The following is a 24717-nucleotide window of genomic DNA, read 5'->3' as shown; positions in this document are numbered from 1 at the left end:
AACAATATTCAGAAAGTTTATGAAGTAATGTTGAGTTTGATTGGTTATTTATCCAGTCGCTTTTTTCATGTTTTATGTTTCCATGGGGTGGGGGGTCATGGGGATTAGAAATGAGTAGTTTTTGTAAGATGATTTCATGTCACGGTTAAAGAAGCAAAAAATGTCTTTGTCCATTTTCCAAGCGATACTTTGGTGAGCCAAGGTTTTTACTGTTTCATCTCAGTGCTGCTCAAAATACAGTTAATTGCTCAAATATGACAGCTTTTAAAAATTATAATGGTATGATCATGAAAACCAATAAATATTTTAAATTGACTGTGACCTTTTCAATGAAATTGATTAATATCCATCATCTACTGAGCAATTTCTATCTGCTGGACACAGTGGTTTGCTTATGTCCCACAGTAATGCCATGAGGTGAGTATTATCACTACCCCCATTTTACAGATGGAGAAACTGACACTCAGGGACTTCTCAGAGGTCACATAGCACAGAAGTAGCAGCTTCAGTACATGACCCCAGCACCGTCTAATTGGCATCTGGCTTTTAATTTTCTACCAGTAATTGGCCCACATCATATCTAAAAGGAAGTAAATATTGGTTGAACACCTAGTAGGTACTAGCCATTGTTTGAGATGCTTTTCACGAGACCCCAAGGTCCATTTAAAGATTATAGCAACCTTGTGAAGCCAGTATGCTAATCATCCCATTTTACACTGAGAAAATGGAGGCTTGGGGAAGTTGAGTAAATAGAATATTTTTGCAATTCATAGACACACTTCTGTCTCTTTTGTGTCCCTTCAATCTTATAACTGTGTGATAGGCAAGTTATGACCTAAGTAATAAAGTAGGAAAAAGATATGGGATCTTAGAAAAATACCAACTGTGGGACTTGACGGTTACTTTTTATTACATTTGCAAATAATAATTTGTCGTAGAATGTTGTGGAGAGCGTTCTGCGGTGGTGAAGTGGGCTTTCTATGTCTCTGAGTTGATCTGTGCTCTCCCCACCACCTGTGTCCCATGAGAGACCTCAAGCCAGATGATTACCTGCCTGGCTGACACCTCCCAAGGTATCAGAGGGAGTTGGGTTACCTTTGACTATGCTGGGTCATCCGAAAACCCCTATCAATAACTTGATACCACAAAGTACCTTCCGCAGTAGTTCAAAAGCTGCGGTGGGTCCCAGCGACCCTCCAGGGAAGCCTTCCTACTTGCAGCAACTCGGCAGCCAGGCTGTTTCCATTTTGTGGCATCACCAGCTCCACACGTGGCCTCATGCTTGTAGCGAGTGAAGAGGAAGCTGGAGGGTCGCACGGCAGCTCTTAAATGATTCAGCCCAGAAGAGACCCATCACTTCTCCTAGAACATTGACCACGACTAGTCATATGGCCCTGTCTTCTACATGTACAGCTGGGGAATGTGGGGACAGCCTGGGAGTTTAGTGAACAGTGACCATCAGGGGATGAATTGCATGTGATTTCAGCTGGGTGCCCAGTAGTGAATGTTCTCTGGACTTTCGCCTGTATCAGTGCTGTTTTCTTTGGCCAGTTTCTCTGATTCCCCGTGTTCGCATCGCTGTTCACAGTAATTTGTCCCACCACATCTTGGAAGGCAAAAGGGAATGAAAGTTTATTATCCTGCCACATATTCTGTAATTTCAGCCTGATTAAAACCCTTGGAGAGGTGGCTTTAATAATCCTTATTGTACAAAAGGAAAAAAATGAGGCTCCGTAGCCCAAAATAACACAGCTAGTAAGTGGCAAACCCAACGTTCACACTCAGTGGTAACTAAGTCAGACTGTGCCCCCCCCCTTTTTTAATATAATTACAAGTATCTGAGTGGGTATATTGGGATATAGATGACTCTGGGAAGGAACCGTTTTAGTTTTAAATTTTACTCACCTTGTTCTCAAATGAATTTAAATACCTTATAGTCGCTGTATCTTCCATATTTTCATGTCTATAGCAATGCATAGCATAGCAGGCTCTTTTTTTTTTTTAAAGATTTTATTTATTCATTCGAGACACAGAGATACAGAGAGAGAGAGAGCATGAGCAGGGGGAGAGGCTGAGGGAGAGGGAGAAGCAGGCTCCCCACTGAGCCAGGAGCCAGACGCCGGGCTCAGTCCCAGGACCCTGGGATCACGACCTGAGCTGAAGGCAGACGCTTAACCATCTGAGCCACCCAGGCACCCCAACATAGCAGGCTCTTAATGAATGTTGAGTCTATTGGATTTATAGGCAATATTTATTTATTCATTGGATTTAAAGTCAGCAGTCCTACGCTTCATGACGACAGGTAGCTAACACCTTTCCCATGATGGGAGTTGAGATTGGTGGAAAGCTGTGCAGAGGGTGAGGCCTTGCTGATGCTAGCATGGTATGTAATTGTTGAAAAAGTACAATTGGATGTTCATGTCAGGATTCTGTGGCAGGACGAGTGGGCCTGCCTGGTAACTCTCTGGTGGGTAACAGCCCTGGTGGGACCCAGCGGCTGCTCTCAGACTGTGTATGTTCACTTTAGAAGAGTCTGCTGCTAAGTACTGGGATCTGAAGTATTCTGTGCCTGTTTTCCATAACATTTTCCCTTTGGAGCATATACATACTGCTATTTATAAAAGCGTGGGTGCTTGAGTTACAGGAGGGCATCAGCGTGACCGTGACACGCTGTGAATCTGAGCTCTTCCCTTTTACAGGATCTGCACAATTTAGAGCTAATGATTGGGATTGCTTCTGCGGGCATCGCCGTGTACCGAAAATATATTTGCACAAGTTTCTATCCTTGGTAAGTGCAGACCAGTTCTAATTATTTTTTTGAATCATGCTTTAAAAATATACTGAACAAAAAGAAACGTTGTCTCTAATTTTACACTTTTATTTCTGAAGGAGGAGTGGAGACTTTACCCCTAGGTTTTTCCCTCTGACCTCTCTGGTTGACCCAGATTCAGTACTTGGGAAAAGTAGTTGAGTTTTCACCGGCATCCCCTTCCCCCGGTCACTGTATGGTTTGGGATACTCTGTGGAAACAGGGATAAAATGGTGCAAGGCAGGTTTCGGAGTTAAGGAGGCCCGGGCAGTGCATTGGCCAGAAGTCAGAGAACTTCCTCTGGGCAGGAACTGTATTGTCAGTGTGGTTCCTTGGTTATTAGTTGGACTTTTACCAAGTGTTCAGACTTGAATCCTCATGAGACCACTCTGAAAAAGGCAGTGCTTTCCAAGGACTTCGTGGTGCAGGACTTGAGAGCACAGGCTCAGATCCACGCATTCCTAGTTGAACGATCTTGAGCACTTTGGTGAGGTCACTGAGCCTCAGTTTTGCCATCTGAAAACTGGGTCTAATCATACAGTTCAGGACTGTTGCAAGGCTTAGTTGAGGGACTGCTAGTAAAGCTTTTAATAGGGGATCTGGTATATAAAAATACTGTCTGTGGGGGCTATGGTCGTGTTCTTGTGCAAACTGTCGAGGAGCTACTTGACACACGGCCAGTAAGCGCCAGAGCTGGGATGTGGACCCACGTCTGTCTGGCTGCTCTCTGTCCTCCTTCTCCACGCTGCCCTCAGCTGTCCTGCCTGGGCATCACCAAAGCAGCTGACCGCAAAGAGAGCACTTTGCCTGTGGTTCTTGTCATTTAAAAGTTAGGTCACAGTCCAGCGGCCCTTGTGTGATACTCGGCTTCAGTCAGCTCCTTGGTATCTGGCTGAGGCGACGGGCCCGCCATCGTTCCTACCCTGAGGTCAATCCCGGGAAGCCTCGAGCCCGCGGTCCTCATGGTCACAGAGCAGAGGACACATGTTGAGACGCATCAGCTGCCACCCGGCTGATCCCTAAGTGCATTTTGTGTGCTTGCTTTCTTGCAGGGTGAACATTCTAAAAATTTCTTTCAAGAGGAAAAAGTTCTTTATACATCAGCGACAAAAACAGGTGAGATACGTCCACGCTTGCTTTGTTTCTTGTGTTTGTAGCCACTTCAGCCATTCGTTCTGCAGCAGGTGAAAGCAGCTGGGCCGTATGTGTGACCGGGGAGAGAGAGCCTGGCGTGTGCTGGACAGAAAATGGATGCCGGGGTCCAGAGTGCCCTGTAGAATTCACTGTGCTTACCAGGCTTCCAAGCAAGAAGGCAGTGACGATGGGTTTGGATCCTTGCTGCCCCACTTCCACTGACCAGCTGGGCAGGTTCCTTCACCTCCCTTAACCCGAGCTACCTTGTTCTAGCAATGCAGTAGCACCTGCCTGTCGGGGGATCCAGAAGATTAAGTAAAAGAGCATTGGTCAGAGCACTTGGCATGAGCCCACGAAGAGTAGCAGTAAATGTCAGCAAGAGCAAGCCCTTGATGTGTTTAAAATGCACAGTAAGGGCGCCTGGGTAGCTCAGTCGGTTGAGTGTCTGACTTCAGCTCGGGCCACGATCTCGGGGTCCTAGGATCGAGCCCCAGGCAGGCTCTGTGCTCTTTCTCTCTCTCTCTCTGTCTCTCAAATAAAGTCTTTAAAAAAAATTAAAAATAAGAGAGTGCACAATAACCTTTGCATGTGTCTCCTAAGAGGAGACCCCCACTCTCTGCATGACTCTGGGTGAAGAAGAGGACTTGAAGGTATGCAAGCTGAGGCTCCCACAGCTACCAAGGGAGGAACTAGAATTTGAATCCGAGACTCCTGCTCTTTCAATGACACCGCGCTCTGTCCTGCTATGCTCTGCGTTTTTCACTTACTGTCACTATGTTCATTTCCCAGGGTTTCAGAGATAATATGTTCTTAAAATGGCTTCACCTAGCATGGAATGAGGACACTAAAGAACACATGGAAATGAGGACACAGGCTCAGAGCAAACTAGGACTAGAATCTGGGTCTCCTGACCCCCCCATTGCAAGATCGAAGGTGGCCCCAAAATGCACGAGGTGGCAATTTAACATGAAAACAGAAAACTTAGGTAGGGTGAAGGTCAAGGAAATAATTAAAGTGATGATATCTGAGCGCTTGATTTAACTCCATGCTTGGGGGACAAACAGAGAAATCCAAAGGCTTATAAAATTTCAAGTTTCAGATAAATGGAAGAATTATTTCTTCAGGAGAGATTTTCCCAGAGCTAAATTTTAAAAGAAATGTATCACACAGCCTTTTTCTGGTTGCTCCAAATATATCCAACCCAGCAATGTAAGCATATTTGAAATCGGAGTCTTCATAAAGGATCACAAGTGATGATAAAGAGTAGAGTCAGGTCATGTTTACCTTGTTAATAAGATGGTTAACAGATCCTGCTCCTGACTATTCCTGTAACATTGGTTTGTGGCCTCAGGCATTTCGAAGCTGGTTTTCTGCTGTCTGTCACATCTTAGCTGACGACCACTGATGTGGGCATAGAATCCCTGTGAGCCTTTGCTCGCTCCTTCATCTGTGCAGATGAAACCTCTACTGTGTTTTTCCTCCCAGACTGAATCCAGGGAACATATCGTGGCCTTCAACATGTTAAATTACCGATCTTGCAAAAACTTGTGGAAATCCTGTGTCGAGCATCATACATTCTTTCAGGCAAAGAAGCTACTACCTCAGGAAAAGAATGTTCTGTCTCAGTACTGGACTATGGGCTCTAGGAACCCCAAAAAGTGAGTATTCTTTAGGGAGGGTATCCACAGTAGACTGAGATGTGACTGTGTCCTGGTCACCGCCAGGTAGGGGACATCCTCAGAGGGGGGAATGCCATCATCCAGGGGCCCCGGTCACCGGGGCCGGAGCTCCCGGGCTGAAGGTGTCTCCAGGGGCAACAGCATTTCCTTCCGTGCATACTCAGCTACTGCTCGTATTCCTATCCTTCCTTTCTACCTCCACAACTCCGCTACCCTGGGAACACCCAAGCAGCCCAAATTACAACTAGTCCCACACCATGTCACAATAAGGGAAGCACGTGGCCGTAACTCTGAGCGTCGTCGTGCTCCTAAGACATCCTCTCCCACAGAATGTTAATTCCATGCAGTGCTCCTGAATAATGAATGAGTAGGAATAAAGCTTCTCAGAGTCAAGTGACTTTGGGATATACTACGTATCACAGTCACAAAATAACAGTAATCGTGAAAACTGGCAATTGAGTGTTTACTTTGTACCACGCACATACTTAATTATATTTAAATTATATTTAAATCCCATGTGTACTAATATCTACGGGAATGATAATCAGAATATTTAATGAGTAGTGCAGTGAAAGAAATTACTCTCCTAAAATTTTAACTCTAAAGTGTATTTCCTAAACTAATCCTGCAGTTTATATTTTTGTGTATTTATTCTAAGACTGCCCTCTAAGTACAAGATCTAGCAGAAATTATCAAGTTACTGTAAACTGTTGGTTGGTTTGAAAAATTGTTTTCATAATTTTGCATTGTTGTTGATATGGCTGTTACTAATGAAACAGGGCCCCTGTCTCAGCCATTATCTGATATGTGGGACTGTATCAGACTATCCCAGTGACACTCCTATTATGTTGATAATCATTAGGTAGCTTTTTATAGATTCAATAGGCAGTGAATTTCTGTTAGTATCAGTGATAGTATTTATGGTGCTAAGTGTTCTCTCTCAGCTTCTGATGAACCAAGAACAAATCTATTTTCAAAGTTTCCAGCTCCCATAATATTATCTAGTACTTTATACATTCAGTGGCTCTTACTGAACGTGTCACAGACACAACTTACGGGAATTGACTGTTCACTTTAGTTGGACCTAAGCCTTCGGGCCAGCTGACAGGATTGGATAGTGAGCAGTTGAAAGCATGGACTTTGCTGAGAAGACTGAGTTCAGATCCTGCCTGTGTCACTTTTGATTTGAATTTACTGTTTGAATTTCCTCATTTCTGTAAAATATAGCCAACACAGAATTGGGGGTGAGGTGGGCAGGTTCTGGTTACCCATTGTGAGAGAAAAAACTACCCCTATTTTGGTACCGTAAAACAAGCATCTTGGGGCACCTGGGTGGCTTAGTTGGTTTGGCATCCAACTCTTGATTTCAGCTCATGTCATGATCTCAGGGTCATGGGATCGTGTCCCGCATGGGGCTCCACACTCAGCACGGCGTCTGCTTGTCCTTCTCCCTCTGCTCCTCCCCATGCGTGGGCGCTCTCTCTCTCTCTCTCAAATAAATAAAATCTTTAAAAAACAAAACAGTCATCTTTCTGTTCTATCTCGAGATTTTGTGGATCGAGAATTTGGGAAGGGCTTGGCCAGCAACCTCTTCTGCTCCATGCGGTATAGACTGGGGTTTCTCAGCGATAGGCAGCTGGTGGCTGGGCTGGGCTGCAGATCCAAGATGACTTGGCTCCCATGCCTGATGGAATGATTGGAAGGCTGGACTCACCTGGACCCCTTACTTCTCTCTGTTCTCAGGGCCTCTTCATGTGGCTCTCCAGCATGGTCGTTGGATGTCTTACATGGAAGTTCAGGGCTCCGAGGGCAGAAGCAGCCAGTCATCTTCGAGGCAGGCCCAGAACTGGCACAGCTACTCTTGGTCAGAGCAGTCACAGGCCAGCCCACATTCAAGAGTCCAAGAACTGGAGCCATTTTTAATCTGCCACTGGGGGTGTCGATTGGGGATATTGGTGATTCAGGGACATGGGCCAGCAGTTCTTTACTACTAAGACCACCTTCATCGTATTGCAAATTTCAGCCCTCACTGTGTCCATTTTATAGATGAGAAAACTGAGGCTTAGTTCACATGATTTGCCCAACCCTAGAGCTACACCTACATCTTTGCATGTGGGGCCTCCTGATAGAGGTTCCACATAAAAGGAACTTGTTCAGTATTTTGCAAGCTTAAGGGACAATGGAACACTTTTTTTTCCTCCCATAAAAGTATCTAATAATAACCTGTGACACATACTTTAGGGAACTACGACATTAAACTTTTAAATCCTCTCGCTTGCTCCCCTTGTTCTGAGGCAGTGTTCTCAATCAATGCTAATTTGCTTTCTGATGTAGATTCTCTTAGTGATGCTGCTGTGAATGTTTTGATCAGGGTGACAATGCTATTTCTTACTGTAAATTAGTACATTGATATTCTAGGGAGAGTTTCATGTTCTTCTGGGTTTTTTGTCCTCTTTTTGTTTGTTTGTTTGGCTGCAAGGAAATGCGTGGAATGTTTTAATAAGACGTTAAAACATTGTTTAAAATGTAGGAATGGCAGAACTGAGTTTCCTTTAAACTGACTTCAAACCCCATCCTTTCAAAGAACTCATTCCTTGAGGGGTCTAGATAGCTACAATTTAAATTCTCTAGGTATAAATAAAACACAAAAGTTAGCTTCAGGGAGGCCCGTTCATATAGCACGTGGCCTGGAACTCCATCCCCGAAGCATATTCTCGGGACTTCTTTCAAAGAGTTATCTGTGATTTATAGCTAATGGCTTCTACCAGCTAGGATGTTGAAGAGCACCTTCCTGGAAGGATGGTTAATGTTTGTATTCGTGCCATTGTGAGTGACGTGAAAATTCCTTGAAGTTATTTGAGCTGTATTTCTGTGTTATCCTGAAAATGCCTTCTCATCTCGTGGTAAGGTTCGGTGATATTCTGAGAGCAACTTCATCGCTTGCAGTAGTAGGGCCCAAGAAAATATTTTCACCAGAAGAGAAGAAACAACAAGGGCAGCCAGGACAGAAGGGAACTACTTTGGACCTCGTACCTCTACTTTGTAACCTTGGCTGGTGTCATCCAGGTGCTAACCAGCCCTCCACCAGGGAGGGAGCATGGACAGACTGTTTCTATTATGGTGTAATTTCTTGTTGGACACGTCTGTCCATGTGGAAAGTGAACCTTGCTTCTGGTTTTTCAGGTCTGTAAATAACCAGTATTGCAAAAAGGTGATTGGAGGGATGGTGTGGAACCCAGCCATGCGGAGATCATTATCAGCGGAACACTTAGAAACCAAGAGCCTGCCTTCTCGGTCCCCTCCCATCACTCCCAACTGGTACGTCCTCCTTTTTTTTTGTTCTACCCACCAGTAAACACTTGATCTCTCTTAAAAACTCAACTTCCTAAGTTTTCCCAATATAGGTGGCCTGCAATCAGAGTTTATGTTTGCATGCTTGGCTCTTGCGGAATGAACAGCTTAGTGTTTTCATGACATGCACAAGCCTAGCTAAACATTTTCCTTAGTGTGTGATGCTGGGATGTCCTTTTTATTAAAAAGTTATTTGGTCTGAATTTGAGAACTACAGCCTACTGAAACGCCCCTCGTGGAATTAGAGTACACACTGGCATATTAATGTTTTGGGAAGCACACTGAGCTTTACTTTATCTGTATTCCGTTAACATCACACAAAATAAACTTCAGGGAAACCTAGTGAAGGGTTGCAGTGTAGGGTGTGTGGTCCTCAGCTGCAGTAGCAGATGCACTTGGGGAAGTAGCCTGTCTTTAAAGGAAGAAAGTAGCAGTTGGCAAAGTGGGAAGGGCAGTGTGTAGCTCCATCAGCCGGACTCAGATTTGGGCTCTTTTGTTAACTCACAAGTTTCTTTACCTCTCTGGTCTCAGTCTTCCCATCTGTCAAAGGGTTCAAAAAATCACCACAAGTGATTTAACAGTGTACAAGTGCTTTGTAAGTGGGGAAAAAAAAAAAAAAAAAAAACCCGGTGGTATTCTTGTTGTTGTTATATTAGAATGTTGTTCCTCAGAGACATCAGGCCAGTTTTGTGAATGGGTCCGAAATGGCCAGGCATCGTCTTGCAGGAAGGGAAACCAAGCCAGAAACATTGCCCCAGCTCCACGCTGGACTAGAGAGTATGGCTTTGTATTCATGTCACAAAAGACTCGGGTGGACCTGTGAATTACCAAGGAGGGGTCTACTAGGACTAAGGGAGATTCTAATAGGCACAAAACGGGGCTGCTGTGCAGGGCTGCTGGGTGAGGACCCCCCCTCCCCGCCCGGGGCCAAATGCTCTAGGCAGAGATGCTGATGGTAGTTAGTGTTAGAAGTCATAGCATGACTGAGTAGATTTGTTTCTTGGTTTCCCAAGATTTAGGCACTTCATCCTAGAGTGGTAAATCTATGCTGTAAAGTAGCAGCTCAATTTGTCTGAAAGCTGCTGGGGCAGCGATGCCAGGGCCCCAGAACGGAGGCCCAGGACAGCATCCAGGAGAACAGCAGGGTTTGATGTCACCACACCCGTGGCCTGGAGCTCTTACTGCTATTTATAGGTCCCCTCCTGAGGAGTCACATGCCTTTCTCCCCTACTCTGGACACGGTATTATTGATTACCTGGGCCCCGAGGGAATGGGAATAGTGAAGGCCCTGACAGTGTCCAGGAGAAATGGCTAAGGAAGAAGCAGCTAGAAAAATGGAGAGAAAATAGAAGTAAGAAGGCTCAGCAGCCTGGGGTCACCCACTGCAGGAGCCGATGCCCAGGGGCCACGCTAGGCGTCCGGAGAACATTGCTTCATTTGGTTCGTTTTCAGGAGCAGGTACGTACAGCTGAGGCCCGGAGAGGTGGTGTGACTTGCCTAAAGACAGGGTGGTACTGTCATACCCATCTAATAGGGCATACAGGGTATATTTTTAAAAGCAAACATTTCGGGGCACGTGGGTGGCTCAGTTGGTGAAGCGTCTGCCTTCGGCTCAGATCATGATCTCAGGGTCCTGGGATTGAGCCCCGTGTTGGGCTCCCTCTCTCTCTGCTGCTCCCCCTCCTTGTGCTCTCTTGCTCTCTCTCTGTCAAATAAATAAAAATCTAAAAAACAAACAAACAAATATTTCTTCTTGGATTAAGTGAAATTCACATGAAGGGATGTAGTTGAAGTAAGGTTTTGGTATTGCCAAAAATTGTACTTTGGCTTCTAAACCCATTACTTAATACTCGTGTTCGAATGAATCCGAAGAATTGATCAGTAGTCAGTACAGTGTATTATTTGGGCATTGAGAGCTTGAGTCTTCCTAGAAGAATAACTCACCCTAAATCAACACTCACAACCTCCCAAAGGGCGTAAATTAATCTCATCTGCCTGTTTTTACAGCCGAGGCTGCCGTTCTGGGGGCTACGGCACGGGGGCTGAGAGTATCGAGGACTCGTGTGGCCCTGGGTGGATTCCAGTGTAGTAATGGGTTAACTGGTTCTTAATTTCCAACAGCATCAGCCAAGGCATCCTTAGGTCAGGGCACAAAGTTAGATCCCTGATGCCTGGTAAAGTTTTTAAGCGGAATTTGCTTTCAACACCTTTCCCCCACGCAGGCGAAGTCCTCGGCTCCGGCACGAAATCCGAAAGCCTCGGCACTCTTCTGCCGATAACCTTGCGAACGAGATGACCTACATTACTGAAACTGAAGATGTGTTTTACACGTACAAGGGCTCCCTGTCCCCAAAAGACAGCGAATCCGAGGTTTCTCAGAACCGAAGCCCGCACCGAGAGTAAGAAACATGTTCTCTTCTTTGTATCTGCTTGTTTTGGCTGTTGAATTTGCTCAGGCCCAGAGATGGCCATTTAAGTCAAGGGCTGGAGCCTGCAGCCAGCTCCCTAGGCTGCTCTCTGCCAGGATGACAGCATACATCAGACTGTCCCTGCCGCCACGGGGGGACAAGCTGTATGCCTGGGGTCTCGAGCTTGCACTTCTTTTTGTGTATGACAGAGACCTGCTCTCCACAGACATGTTAGCTCTCTTGAATCGTCTCCAGTTCATGAGCAAAGCCCCATTTAAATCAGTTCCCATTCCAGAGCTATAGATATGTTAACCTTAATAGTAGTTTTTCTCTAGATTGCCAAAGTTTTAACCACTGCAAGATTCTAGATCGCTGGAGATAAGCTTACTTGTACCTGTCCACAGAAAGCCTTCTCAGATCTACAGTGTGCCCTCTGGGTTTTTTGGGGAGAGGGGTTTGTTTTTAATGAATCTTTAGTGTTCATTCAAAAATGAATCCTGCATTTTTGTTAAATTTTTGTTGACAGTTTGCGTTAAATTCTTTTATGTCCCCACTTTGCCCTATTTTAATTGTGACAAACTCCCTTCCCATCGCAAGGCCGGGGGAAAAAACATCTTTCCAAAAGTACTGGCTTGAGCTCTTTGATTATTCAATAAGCTGTATCGAAATCACTGGTTCCCTTTGGTCTTGATTAGCAGGGAACTCAGAGCTCCACGTTAGGCTCAGTGCACTGGCTTCCCTTACTCCAGTTCCTGAGATAGTGCCTACTCTTCCCTGCCTTATTCATGGCTCTTATTTTTTTCTCTGAATGAATTCACAGCTCTACTCTATCTATACATTTTAGAGTAAGCGATCTCAAATCAAGTTTTTAAGGTGGACAGACCTAATCATAAATAAAATGACATTTTAGGCTGAAGTATGAGAGGACCGGATCAACCATTAGGAAGTCAACCATAGGCGTTTGGTATTGATGCTGTTTAAGTGCCATACTATACCCAAAATAATACGGAAACACAATGCCTCCCTTAATGGCACAGGATTAGCGAGAAGGCACTTTAGTTAATCTGTAAATTTTTACCACTCTAGCTGCTAGGTTTGTGGCATTCAGCGCACCGTGATTGTATTCTGGACATCGCAGGTGAATTGCAAATCTGGCTTCCTCCTTACGTGTGAGGTTGTTACCTCTCTGTTGTCTCTGACCGCAGCAAACATGGTTTCCAGCTTATCTGTGTTCTTAACACGTCTGGTTAAATAATCCTCTGGTCACTGTTCCCTTGTGACTTGAGCTCGGATGATGCTTTTGTTGAAATGATCACTATCTCTTGCTCCAACTTGCAGCCCTGTTGAAGTGACAGTGTGGAAGGGTGAGAGTTCCTTTGTGTGACACCATGGTTTTGCAAATCTAGATAGACAAGGCAGGAATGCAGGCATGCATGACTTGAGCCAGTTTGAGTTGGAGATGGGGTTGGGGTTCTGTAGCTTTGGGGAAAGGAGAAAGAGGGTTTGGGAAATGGACTGAGGGCTCTGGGGAGCTCAGTCTCACACCCTCCATGTCAGCCCTTCCTCTTGTGGTTTGCAGTCCCATCATGGAATTGTGGACCATCCAGACTCCCGTGGTCCAGTGCCATAGCCATTAAGCACGTGTGGCTATTCAGATTTAGGTTACTTAACATTTAAATCCCATTTCTCAGTCATCTGAGCCTCAAGAACCACACGTAGGTGGCGACTACCGTGCTGGACAGAACAGATAGATACCTTTCCATCATCACAGAAAGTGCTATGGCAGTATTGATCGGTGCCAGGTAGAGAGATGGAGTCTGTCCGGCGGGGTGTGGATGCTTTCCAAGGCTGCGTGCGCTGCTGAGCACAGTAGCACACCATATACACCCTTTGCTGCTCACGGAGGGAACATCAAGGCAAATTAGACAAGTCTTTGCCTTAAGGGGCTGCCAGGGCAGCCGGGCAAATAGCACATCGTCAGCCTTCATCACTGCATCTTCTACCGCTTTGGTAAAAGGAAAGAGTTTGGGGAACGGTCTGAGGGTCCTGAGAAGCACAATTACAGGTCCCACGTCAGATTTTCCTACTGTGGCCTGCCACCCACATCATGGCGTCGTGCAGCACTGTCCAACCCGGAAGCCACTAGCCACCCAGGGCTATTTAAATTTACATTCACGGGCGCCTGGATGGCTCAGTCGGTTAAGCAGCTCACTCTTGCTCTCAGCTCAGGTGTTGATCTCAGGGTCGTGAGTTCAAGTCCCGCATTGGGCTCCACACTAGGCGGGGTATCTACTTTTAAAAAACAAAATTTACATTCATTAAAATTAGATTCAAAATTCACTTCCTTAAGTCCTGTTTGATTCAAGTAATTTCAGGCCCCGTGCATCCCTACACATGGCACATCAATTCTTTGAAACTCTTCCATGAGACCTTGTAAGATGTGTCATCCTGGGGCACTTTTTATTTTGCACCTAAATGTTCAAAGTGGCAAATAATGGTGATGCGAAGGCAGCCTTTCTTGTCGCGGCTCTGCCCATAAGATGTGTCTCATGGAGTCACGTTAACGGCCGTGCGCAGCAAGTGGGGTGAGCAGGTGAAAAATGGCAGGCCCTACCGCCTCAGGTGGGGGACCTCTTCCTGCTGGCGGGATGCTGCCTCCCGCTGGGTCTTCAGAGGCAGCTGCCCCCCAAGAGTCTGGGGGCCCTCCACTGCCCAAGGCAAGCAGGAAAGGTTGGTCTGTGCTTGGTGACAAAAACCCAGGGTGGTTACTTGAGTATTTATTTGCAAGGTGTTCAAGAAATGTCTGACATGTTTTATACAGCCTGTTTGTGCTAAGAGGCAAAAAGAAGTATTCTGTCAGAGAAATCGGAAGAATAATATCACAGTCTGGAGGGTTCCTTGTAGAAAGGAGAATTCAGTGTAACATTCATACCCATGTAAACAAGAAGAAAGAAAAAGGAAGAAAAAGAGCAGATAGACTTTGGCTCTCCACCCAGAGTGGCACGGCTCAGGCTCTCTGAACATTATCTTAGCGGGTGAGTCACCGTCCGGGTTGTTCCACATTTACAGCAGCACAGCCAAGTTTATGATTATAGTTATGAATCCTTGGCAGTTTGCTTTGTGCCCGAGTCTGCTGTGCTCTTTCGTTACTCCCGGGGTTCTCTCAGCCCTTCCGTGTTCCTTTGCTTGCTTCAGAGCCGAGGCGGAACTCTGCAGGAAAGGAAGTTTTCTTCATGGCAAAAAAAAAAAAAAAAAAATGTGTTGTTTTTTTTTAAAAACCTACCACTCTCTACCACCAAGAAAACATGGGAGGGGAGGTTCCCTAAAGGAAAAGTGACTTTGCAGAACAGAGGCTGGTGGAAAAGCCACTTTGGCGCAGTGGAGGGTCGTATTTGAAGAACTTCTTTGTTGCTGCTTTCCCACAGTTGTCCTGACGGGTCCTCCGAGGGTGTGGGGCTCTGTGTTGTGATGCCTCGATATTTGCATGCCTCTCTCTTTAGAGCCTGCCTTGTTCCAGGGGACATGGGCGGCTGTCATTTTTTATCTCAAAACTCTGCAAGCGACGATGTGAATGCACTTAATGCTGCAGAACTGTACACTTCAAAAAAGGGTGGAATGGTAAATTTTATAGTGTGTATGTTTACCCACCACTACTGAACGCTTTTAAGAACTTCTGCGCATTGAGAGGGACTCTGGGAATGCCCTGTGGAGCCACGCTGGCCGTGCGCGAACGCCCCCGGCCCTGCCACCCTGTCGCCCCGCCTGCGGCCGGGAGCTGTCATGCAGTGTGGCGGCCTGACCTGGTGCTGGGCGGCCCCACCTGGTGCTGGGCGGCCCCGTTGTCCGGCCTGTGCAGGAAGCCTTGTCCTGGACGCTGGCCCAGCACGAGCCCTGCCGTCCACAGATCCCTGCCTGGAGCTCCTGGACAGCACAGGTAGCATCTGCTTCTCATTCTCCCTGACACCCCTGTCGACTCTCCTTTAAGTTACTTCCCATCCCGTCGGCCACAGGCCACCCTTCAGCCTGCTAGTCACCGTTCTCTGCACGTCAGTCCTGGACTAGAGCGTGAGTCCGTGTACGTCTAAGGGTCTCCGTTGGAGGAGGCCCGCCCACCACAGGGCTGCATTAGCGGTTCCATGTTCGTTTTCCCTGCACCTTGCCTGTCCTCCACCAGGCATCCGTCCACTTGCATGTGGACGTGTGACCGACGCTTTAAACCCCAGGGACCTCAGTCTCCACTCATTGTCTTCCAGTCCCACCTGTGGCTCCTCCTGGGTCTTGGCGAGTGGGGGCTGCATTTCACTACCACCCTGTTTGCACCCATTGGAAACTTGAGTCATCCTGGACTCCTTTTCTTCCGCCTTTCTCTGCAAGGTCCTCACCTCGATAATCTTCCTCCCAGACTGCTCTCAAATTGGACCCCTGCGCCATGCCACTGTGCAGCCCGTGGTCGGCCACCTCCTTGGTCATGGGGACGGTCGCAGTCGTGCCCGTAGCCTTGGGTCTCCTCCTTACAAGCCGACAGGCTTCTCTTTGGGAAATTTGTGCCCCAGCAAGTCACGCCCCTGTGCTTTTTCAGAGTTTTATGCCTCTGCATATGCTGCTGTTTTGTCTTTTTTGTTATTAGTATTTTTCCTAGGCCACCTTCTCCTTCCCTCTCAGCTACCTGTTCAGACTCCTGCTAAGTCCTCTCTCAAACTCCAGATCCAATGCCTCTGTGAAGGCTCTCCTGGCTTCCCACTGTACCCCAGACATCTGAGCATCTCCAGTGCAACACGATGATATTCTTTGATTATTTTTATACTTTTATGTCTTCTCTTAAACTAGACCCTGAGTTCTCTCTAGCCCCTCACACTCCCGTTTTGGCCACAGCTCAGGAACATCAGCATCTCCTGAGAGCTTGGTGGAAATGTGAACCTCAGGCCCACCCCAGGCCTGCTGAATCAGTCTGCATTTGAACAAGATCCTCAGGGGACCTATATGAACGTGACGTTCTCAGAAGCTCTCAGCTCACCGAAGCTGAGAACTATGTATCGCACTTTTACCGACCCCCGCCCCCCCACCCCTCCCTCCCCCCTTCCCCCCCACCCCCGCTTCCAGGTGACCGAGTGAATTCTGTGCTCTTCTAGAGTAATTCAGCCAAGCCCAGGGACTTCAGTAAGGTGGTTTCTTTCTTCATTCACTCAGCACCTTGCTTGAGCTCTCGCTGCGTGCCTGGCTAGGTGTTATGTGCACTAGGTTAGGAGAGGAAGAAGAAGAGCACAAAGGTCTCTCCCAACCTGGAGAAGCTCATAGACTCGAGAGAGAAATGTGACAGCAAATGGCCCCTGTTCTGTGACACCCACACAGCAAACGCCTCCTCACCGGGTGCCCAGTTAGAGCCGGGGCGCCCTCCATGGGGCACAACACTGCTTCCTCTAACAGGCTTGAGGGTGCAGGTCATTGTCCTTTCGTAGGGCTTAGGGAAGCGTGGTATGAAAGCATCACGATGCAGAAGTCTTTCTTTCATGGCCAGTCCTACCATTTATAATTTCTTCAGCTGAGGAATGAATTCTAATGGCTTTGGTTTTTCATACCTGTAGTCGGTGGCACTTAGAGTTCTGAAGCATCTGTTTCCCGAAGGCGAATACCCTTTGGTCTGCCTCTCAGTCTGTCCTTGCCCCTGTCTCCCCAGGGAGCTGGAGGTGGGCAGGCCCTCCCTGGCTGCTCTGGATCCCAGACAGCAGTGACAGTCCCCCCCCACCGTGTCTCCCCTCCCCTGACAAGTGCCCCCTTCCTGCCCCAGGGACAGACCTTCTTCCCACTTATTGGCTTTGTCAGCCCACACTGGCTTTTTGCTTTGGCTCGTCCTACCCCTTTCTTCGCTCCTTTCCCTAGAGCCCAGGTACCCCTGGCAGCTCCCCTCGTCCCTTCTCACCCACCAGACTCTCCCTCAGCAGCACCTCATCTCCTGCCCCAAGGAGGGAGGAAGCCCACTTGGTTTGGCGTCTTGGCTCCTGGCATCCGTGTGCTGCATCCAGCTGCCATGTTCTTGTTGCTTCTCATTTGATGTCCTCCTCACCATCTGTCTGTCCATCCTCCACGCTGAGCAGAACGTTACTGCAGCCTACAGGGAACGTCTGTACATAGTTGATCAGCCAAAAAAAATCGTCATATGTTTAATAAATTGCTCTCTAAAAGTAACCTCTCCATCCCTACTTAGAAAATAGGATTGGGCACATAATGACTTGGAATATATTATTTTTAGCACTGTGGGCTGTGTTAGATAGACCGCTACATTTTATACTGAAAGAGAAAAATACTTTAAAACTTTATATGATGTAAGCCACACATTCAAAATGTAGAAATTAAATATAATGAATATAAAATTAGACTTTTACTGAAATTAGTCTGTTCTCTTCTGCTCTGTCACTTTGCTTTTCTGGGGTTTTTTTTGTTTATATGCCCTTCACCCTTTCTTTCGCTATCACCCTCCAGAGTCTTCCAAACGTTTGAAGTGTGTTTGCTATTTGCAACTTCGTATTAAAGGTTCAGCTCCACCCCTAGAACTGGAAATAGTAGTGTTTCCTAAACCGGGTTTGGCTTGATTTTTGTCTGGCAACTGCCAAGCAGTTGCCCCTCCTGCCACGGGGTGCTCATATAAACATGAAACTGGCCAAGTTACCCTCTTTGGGGGTAATTTTTTTAAAGCTTAAAGTAAATTAAAGATTTGTTCATCTTCACTCTGAAAACTTACCACTGGCATGCAGCTTCACTTCCAAAATATCCTGTCTCTGAAATGCCTTCCCATCCATAGCACCCTTCCCTAACCCAGCAGCTCAAAAGCCATAGGGCCAAACTCTAGTCTCGCATATCGCTGTTATTTCTACACTGGTCTGTCACTGAATTTTTATATTCACATAAATTGAGATTGTGAATTCTTGTGTGAATATGATACAGATTTTATATTTAGAGTAAGATAATTTGAACTTGCTAAGAAGCAGAGAAGCCCCAATTTAATGAAAAATGCACGGAGAAGGGTTTGAGATAAAAATTTAATGAGGCAGCAGCAACTGTCTTTTGTCTACTATGTGTCACTGAATGCCTTGTCTACTCTCCTCTGTCATCTCTTAAGTCTGTTTGAGGTTAGAATGTGGCAGAGTCTGTAGAAGGTAAGGAAAACCCTATATTCTGTAGGCATTTTAAGGCATCTTTTGCTAGGCCTGTGGCTCTGGAGGGGGGATAGTGTGGGTGTGTGTGATGCAGAGAAGTCGAGGGCCCTACACAGTTACAGCTGAGATGGTTAATCCCTGTGGCCCTCTGTGGTGGGGAGGAGGGGGTCTTAGGAACAGACTTGGTGTGGCCCAGAGAAGAAAGAGATGCTCCGGGACCCAGGTCCATCAGATTCTGTATGTTAAGTGAGGGGAAAGCTGACTGCCCTTGGGCAAGTCACTCAGCCTCTCTGGACCATAGTTTCTTCACCTGTGAAATGGGAGTTGGACCAGAGGACTTCAGAGGTCTGTTCAGTTCTCATCGTCTGTAATTCTCTAAGACAGCACTGTCTAGTAGAACTTCCTGTGCTGATGGAAATGTTCTGGGGGCACCTGGGTGGCTCAGTTGGTTAAGCGTCTGCCTTCTGCTCAGGTCATGATCTTAGGGTCCTGGGATCAAACCCCACATCAGGCTCCCTGCTCAGCAGGTAGTATACTTCTCCCTCTGCCCCTCCCCCCTGCTCATTCATTCTCTCTCTCTCTCTCTCTCTCTCATAAATCAATCAATCAGTCAATCAATCAATCAATCTTGGGGTGCCCAGGTGGCTCAGTCAGTTAAGCATCTGCCTTCAGTTCAGGTAATGATCTCAGGGTCCTGGGATCGAACCCTGCATCAGCTCTCTGCCCAGCAGGGAGTCTGCTTCTCCCTCTCACTCTCCCTCTGTGCTCTCTCTCTCTCTCTCTCAAATAAATAAATAAAATCTTTAATAATAATAAATAAATAAAATCTTAAAAAAAATGTTCTGTAACCATGCCATCCAAAACAGGAGCCACAAGGCTTATGTGGCTCCTGAGCATTTTTGAGATGTGACTGATATGACCAAAGAACTTCCTGATCCTCATTTAAATGTGAATGGCCACAGGAGGGTATATATTAGAGATGAAAAAAGTATAATCTCATTTTAGGCAATTAATGGAGATCACAGGCAAATAATGCAAACTAGGATTAATATAAATTGTCTTGGATGTGGAACATTAGTCCCATTTGGGGGGGCGGGTAGCCAAGAGTCCTACTGACACAGAGCTAAGAGCAGGAATGAGATGGAAGGAAAAAGCTTTTATAAGGGATGGAGGCATGCATCTGAGTGAGCTTCGGTAATTAAGCCAGCAGAGTAGCTGGGCACATTTCCTTGTCACCTTCAGAGCAGCTGGGAAGGGAGCTGAGTTTTCAGCAGCTCCTGGATCCTCCCTGCCCTTCTGCCTTTTTCCCCAAAACTAAAGCTGATTATATTCAGGCCAGACAAGGGCAAGGGCGGCCCATGGACCCCGGGTGTGCCCGAGCCCTGGGATTGACCTGTGGATCTCACCTAAGGTTGCAGGGATTCATGACAGCCCTGGGATGCCAGGCCTTGACAGTCAATAATGCTTGCTCTGCTAAAATGTTAATCCAGTTATTAAGATATCTCCTCCTTCCCCATAATGAAGGAGTATATCCGAGAACAATCCAGCACAAAGCTGCCTGACCCAGAAGTCATCCAGTTCTGTGTCTCCATCTTCAAATGCTCCAGGCTCCTGCTCACCAGATGGCGTCGATCAGCAGTTCTTAGAGGATTTCCACAGGGTGACCAAAGGGGGCTCCACCGAGGACTCCAGCCAGTACTACTGCGACAAGGTGGGTGAGCTTGGGTCCTGTGGCAGTGGGGCGGGCCGGGCGACCACCCAGGCTTCCCTGCGCCGAGGCGCCTCATGGGCAGTTTAAGTAATTAAGACCAAGAGAAAATACCTCCTCACCACCCACAGGAGAGAGAGTAACATAATCAATCATTTTTGCAACATTTTCCAGAATGATAATGGTGATGGCTACTTAGTTTTGATCCGCATCACGCCAGATGAAGATGGAAAATTCGGATTTAATCTGAAGGTATGTCGTGTGTCTTTATAAGGAAGCCATCTTTAGATGGCTTTTAAATTTCCATTAGGAGTGTGCTGCATGCCTAAGTCTGCATGAGGAAACTGACTCAGCTCTCAGAATTGGGGAGTTTTTAATGTGGCCATAGCGCTGCCTCATGCCAAGGGCCTACTCTGTGCCTGGTGCTCACTGTGCACTTCTTTACGTCACCTCACTGAGTGCTTATAATCAGTGAAGTTGGTATTTTTAAACCCGTTTCATAAATGTGTACTAAGGCTCAGAGAGGTGACACACAGTTGGCTAAGTAACTCTACCTCCAGAAGACGGTTTTTTGTTTTTTGGGGTTCTTTTAAAGATTTTATTTATTTATTTGACAGAGACAGCGAGAGAGGGAACACAAGCAGCGGGGAGCGGGAGAGGGAGAAGCAGGCTTCCCGCGGATCAGGGAGCCCGATGTGGGACTCGATCCCAGGACCCTGGGATCATGACCTGAGCTGAAGGCAGATGCTTAACAACTGAGCCACCCAGGTGCCCCAGAAGAAGGGTTTTTGAGGGAACCCATCAGCATCACTAAAGCCGATGAGAGAGAATAGCAGCGCAAGTTACAGGGTCTTCACCCACCTCTGCCTGCTTTGGCCCACAAGTCACATCCTATCTGTTTCTGCAAATAAAGTTTTATTGGAACGTGGCCACACCCATTCATTTACAAGTAGATATCGGCCACCTTGACACTCTGGTGGCAGAGTTGAGCAGTTGGAACAGAGCCCCCTCTCCGATACCTAAAATATTTACCCTGGGGCCCTTTACAGAGTTGCCTAAGCCCTGCCCTAGAGCAGAATGAGGGCAGGTGCTCTCCGCTGCCCACCCCCACAGCTGCCAACTCGGACCCCCCTTCCTATACCCCAGCACCCCGCTGAGGACCTGCCCTTGCAGCATGTGACTTTTTCTACAGCTTCTCTCTCCGATGCGGAAAACTCCCTTTCCAGCAACACTTCTAGGCTGTGCTTTTGGAGTCCCCTGGGGATGTTTGTATTTTTAAAAAGAAGCTTGACCCTCCGAGCACATCTTTAGTTCATGGAATGTGGGGATGGCAGCAAGAGGCTTCTGAGCAGTCCTCTGGTTATCCTGCTAGACCCCACGGAGTCAGGAACCTTGTAATCCTGAAAAGATGCCAACCCTTGGGATTAGAATAGGTTAAAGTGAAGTTTGAGCCCTCCCTGTGTAAGCGATATCTGTGTGTCTTTGTTGCTATGAGCTATTCAAGTGTTTTGTTTTTCAATTTAACATGTTTATAGGGAGGAGTGGATCAAAAGATGCCTCTTGTGGTGTCAAGGATAAACCCAGAGTCACCTGTAAGTGAACACATTTCGTTGTCTCTGTTTGTTTTCTGTTAAATCTAACATTTCTATTTCTGTGTGCTGTTTCTTTACCAGCAACAAAGAGTGTGTGTCAATGCATGCGTATAAATGGAAAGAGAGAATGGAATCCATGTTTTTTCCAGAATTTTGCTGGTCCATGTAGCACCAGCATCACCTGAGAACTCATTAGAAATGCGGAATCTCAAGCCCCACCCGACCTCCTAAACCAGAATTTGCGCTTTTAACAAGATTTCTGGGTGATTCATGTGCATATTAAAATTTAGAAGTACTTTCAAGAAAAGGAAACTGAGGCACAGAGTATGTTTCTTTGCTCACTCTGTGCACATAGACCCACCATCCCACCACCAGCACCCTGCCCTCTGCCCTCTGTCTAGCCTCCTCAGGAGAGGGTTTGATTTTCTAGAGCAGTAAGCAGCAAAGAGTCACTGCATCTCCTAAGAAGGAACCAGGTTGGGAGTTTTACTTGTAAGTGGTCCTCAAGCATGTAGTTTACTTTTTCTTACTGCTTATGGCCTCTTCAAATTCAGAGGCTTCTGTTCCTACACTGTTCAGTACATTGCTTCTCTCCATGCTGGTTTCTCCCTTTGGTATTATCCTGACAGAGGCTTTCTCCATTGCAAGGTAGACAAACACTCACGTGTGGCTGACAAATCATTTTCTTTTTTTTTTTTTTTTTTTTAAAGATTTCATTTATTTGACAGAGAGAGAGACATAGCGAGAGAGGGAACACAAGCAGGGGGAGTGGGAGAGGGAGAAGCAGGCTTCCCGCTGAGCAGGGAGCCCGATGTGGGGCTTAATCCCAGGACCCTGGGATCATGACCTGAGCCGAAAGCAGATGCTTAACGACTGAGCCACCCAGGCGCCCCGACAAATCATTTTCTAACAGCACATCGAGAAAACAAAAGCTCAGAAGCCTCACGGTTACTACATTACAGTAATAAGTGAAGGTTGGCTATCGTAGAGAAATGGCTTCAGTAAGTTTCGTAGCTTTATTCTGAAATGCTGCATGACTCACGTCGTGACCATTTACAGTCCCACAACCCACAACCATGTCAGCATAGCAGCAGATAGAAAAATAATGGCACGGTCACACCCAAGGGAGAAGAGAACTCAAACATGGTCTCAAGTGTCTTGGGCTCTGAGACCGTCCGCGTCCTGCCCTTGAGGATTGTGTTATGGTAACCGAAGGAACTCGATTTTCCTCTCTACCCAGGCGGACACCTGCATTCCTAAGCTGAATGAAGGGGATCAAATTGTGTTAATCAATGGCCGGGATATCTCAGAACACACGCATGACCAAGTGGTGATGTTCATCAAAGCCAGCCGGGAGTCCCACACGCGGGAGCTGGCCCTGGTGATCAGGAGAAAAGGTAACAGCCACCGCAGGGGAGGAGGCTTAGCGAGGTGGGGCCCTATCTCGCCCGTTCCGTGGTTTTGAAAATGTTGAGCTTGTAGCCAACGTTGGACAATCAAGAACTTCCGCTTCACAACCAAGATGTGGGACTTCTCACTTGAAAAATAGGAAGATCTGCCCACGCAGGGCCCAACCCCTGGTGGCCAGCCCTCTGGAGGTAGGCAGCATTCACCCACCCCCTTTACACAAGACATGAGCCCTGATCCCTCCCAGGCCGGCTCCCCCCGCATCATGCCCCTCTCTCAGCTGCCTGGCCCTGCAGACATTTGTGTTTTCAGCCCCTTCACGAAGGGTCGGGTTCTGTTGAAGTCAGTAGAGCAGAGCATCCCGGGGTGATCCTACCTCCACCGCTACTGGGTTGAGGGACCTTGAGCAAGTTTCTTGCGCAGTTCGTGCTTCAGTTCCCTCTGATGTAGGGTAAGGGTACAGTAACCACTCCGTCACGGGGTTCTTGTGAAGACGGACTGATGCTTAGACTTGGAGAACGCCTAGAATGCTTCCTGATACCAGGTGGGCGTTTGAAGGACGGCTTCTCTTAAATACCATGACTTGTGTTGTTGTGGTGGGGGCTGTAAAACAAGCCAAGTCCTTGAATCCTTCTGCACAGGTTTAAAAGACTGAAGGGAGATGAAGTGTGTGACTCGAGGCCTGGCTGCGCATCTGTGTTCTGGCTGCACGGGTGTGTGTACCCCCAGCCCCCAGGCCCCCACGCACCTGCTTTCCCTCTGTCCCCGTCCATCTCTGAGCCCAGAGCTGGCCTGCGTCTGTGAGGCCTTGCCCCATCTCTCCAGATCCTACCGCCCCCCCGCCAACCACCGACGCCATGCCCAGCCAGGCCGGTGTTCAGTGTTCAGGGGCCGTGGTTGCTGATGTCGAGCAGCACAGGGCAAAGGGCCCTGTGCTGTGCCTATTGCTTTATGTAACCCTCTTAGATCAGTACTTAGGTCAATATGAGGGAAGGGATGAGGAAACCAAGTCACAGACTGGCTAATGATGGGAAATGAATCCAGTGATGGGGAGTAGGCCCCCTCACAGGATGCACCCCGGGGCGTGCGGACTAGAGTCCTCGGGCCAGGCAGGGGGAGGGGAGTCCTCCACCAGCCCGTGGCAGGGGGCTGGCGCTGGTCTGAGAAGAAAAAATGGATGCTTGTAAACTATTAGAGGCAAAAGGGCAGGGCCACAGGCTGTCTAGAACTAACGATAATAAGTTCATTTTTAAAATAAACATTTAAGTAAAAAAGAATTGACTGAATGAAAAATAAGTAAACAGCTTAGGGAGTCGCAGACATAACAGAAATCATATCCTTACAAAACAGCAGAAGCAATGTGCTTTCAGGGTCTGTGGAAAGAATGGAGTCTTTTGGATCAGAGATAATGTAGACTGACTGGACTCCTGTGTGTGTCCCGCCACCCCCCTGATAGTCTGGGTCACTTTGGACACTTT

The 24717-nt window shown here is 47.2% G+C and overlaps 1 protein-coding gene across 3 annotated transcripts in view; it reads left to right on the top strand.

Annotated features, from left to right (window-relative positions):
• Positions 1-24717, top strand: part of PTPN3 (protein tyrosine phosphatase non-receptor type 3) — a 106159-nt gene that overhangs the window by 55071 nt on the left and 26371 nt on the right. For all 3 annotated transcript variants that reach the window (XM_081803355.1, XM_081803356.1, XM_081803357.1), the window contains 9 exons: positions 2700-2788; positions 3862-3925; positions 5429-5601; positions 8806-8940; positions 11196-11372; positions 20057-20243; positions 20415-20492; positions 21776-21832; positions 23073-23229. In XM_081803355.1, the coding sequence (XP_081659481.1) occupies positions 2700-2788; positions 3862-3925; positions 5429-5601; positions 8806-8940; positions 11196-11372; positions 20057-20243; positions 20415-20492; positions 21776-21832; positions 23073-23229 (1117 nt within the window). The remainder of the gene's footprint in view (positions 1-2699; positions 2789-3861; positions 3926-5428; positions 5602-8805; positions 8941-11195; positions 11373-20056; positions 20244-20414; positions 20493-21775; positions 21833-23072; positions 23230-24717) is intronic.

This window comes from Leptonychotes weddellii, chromosome 14 (genome assembly GCF_054177405.1).
Source record: "Leptonychotes weddellii isolate Sample4059 chromosome 14, ASM5417740v2, whole genome shotgun sequence".
Classification (NCBI taxonomy): domain Eukaryota; kingdom Metazoa; phylum Chordata; class Mammalia; order Carnivora; family Phocidae; genus Leptonychotes; species Leptonychotes weddellii.
The sequence above is the reverse complement of the archived record's forward strand: the minus strand, read 5'-3'. Positions and strand labels throughout refer to the sequence as shown.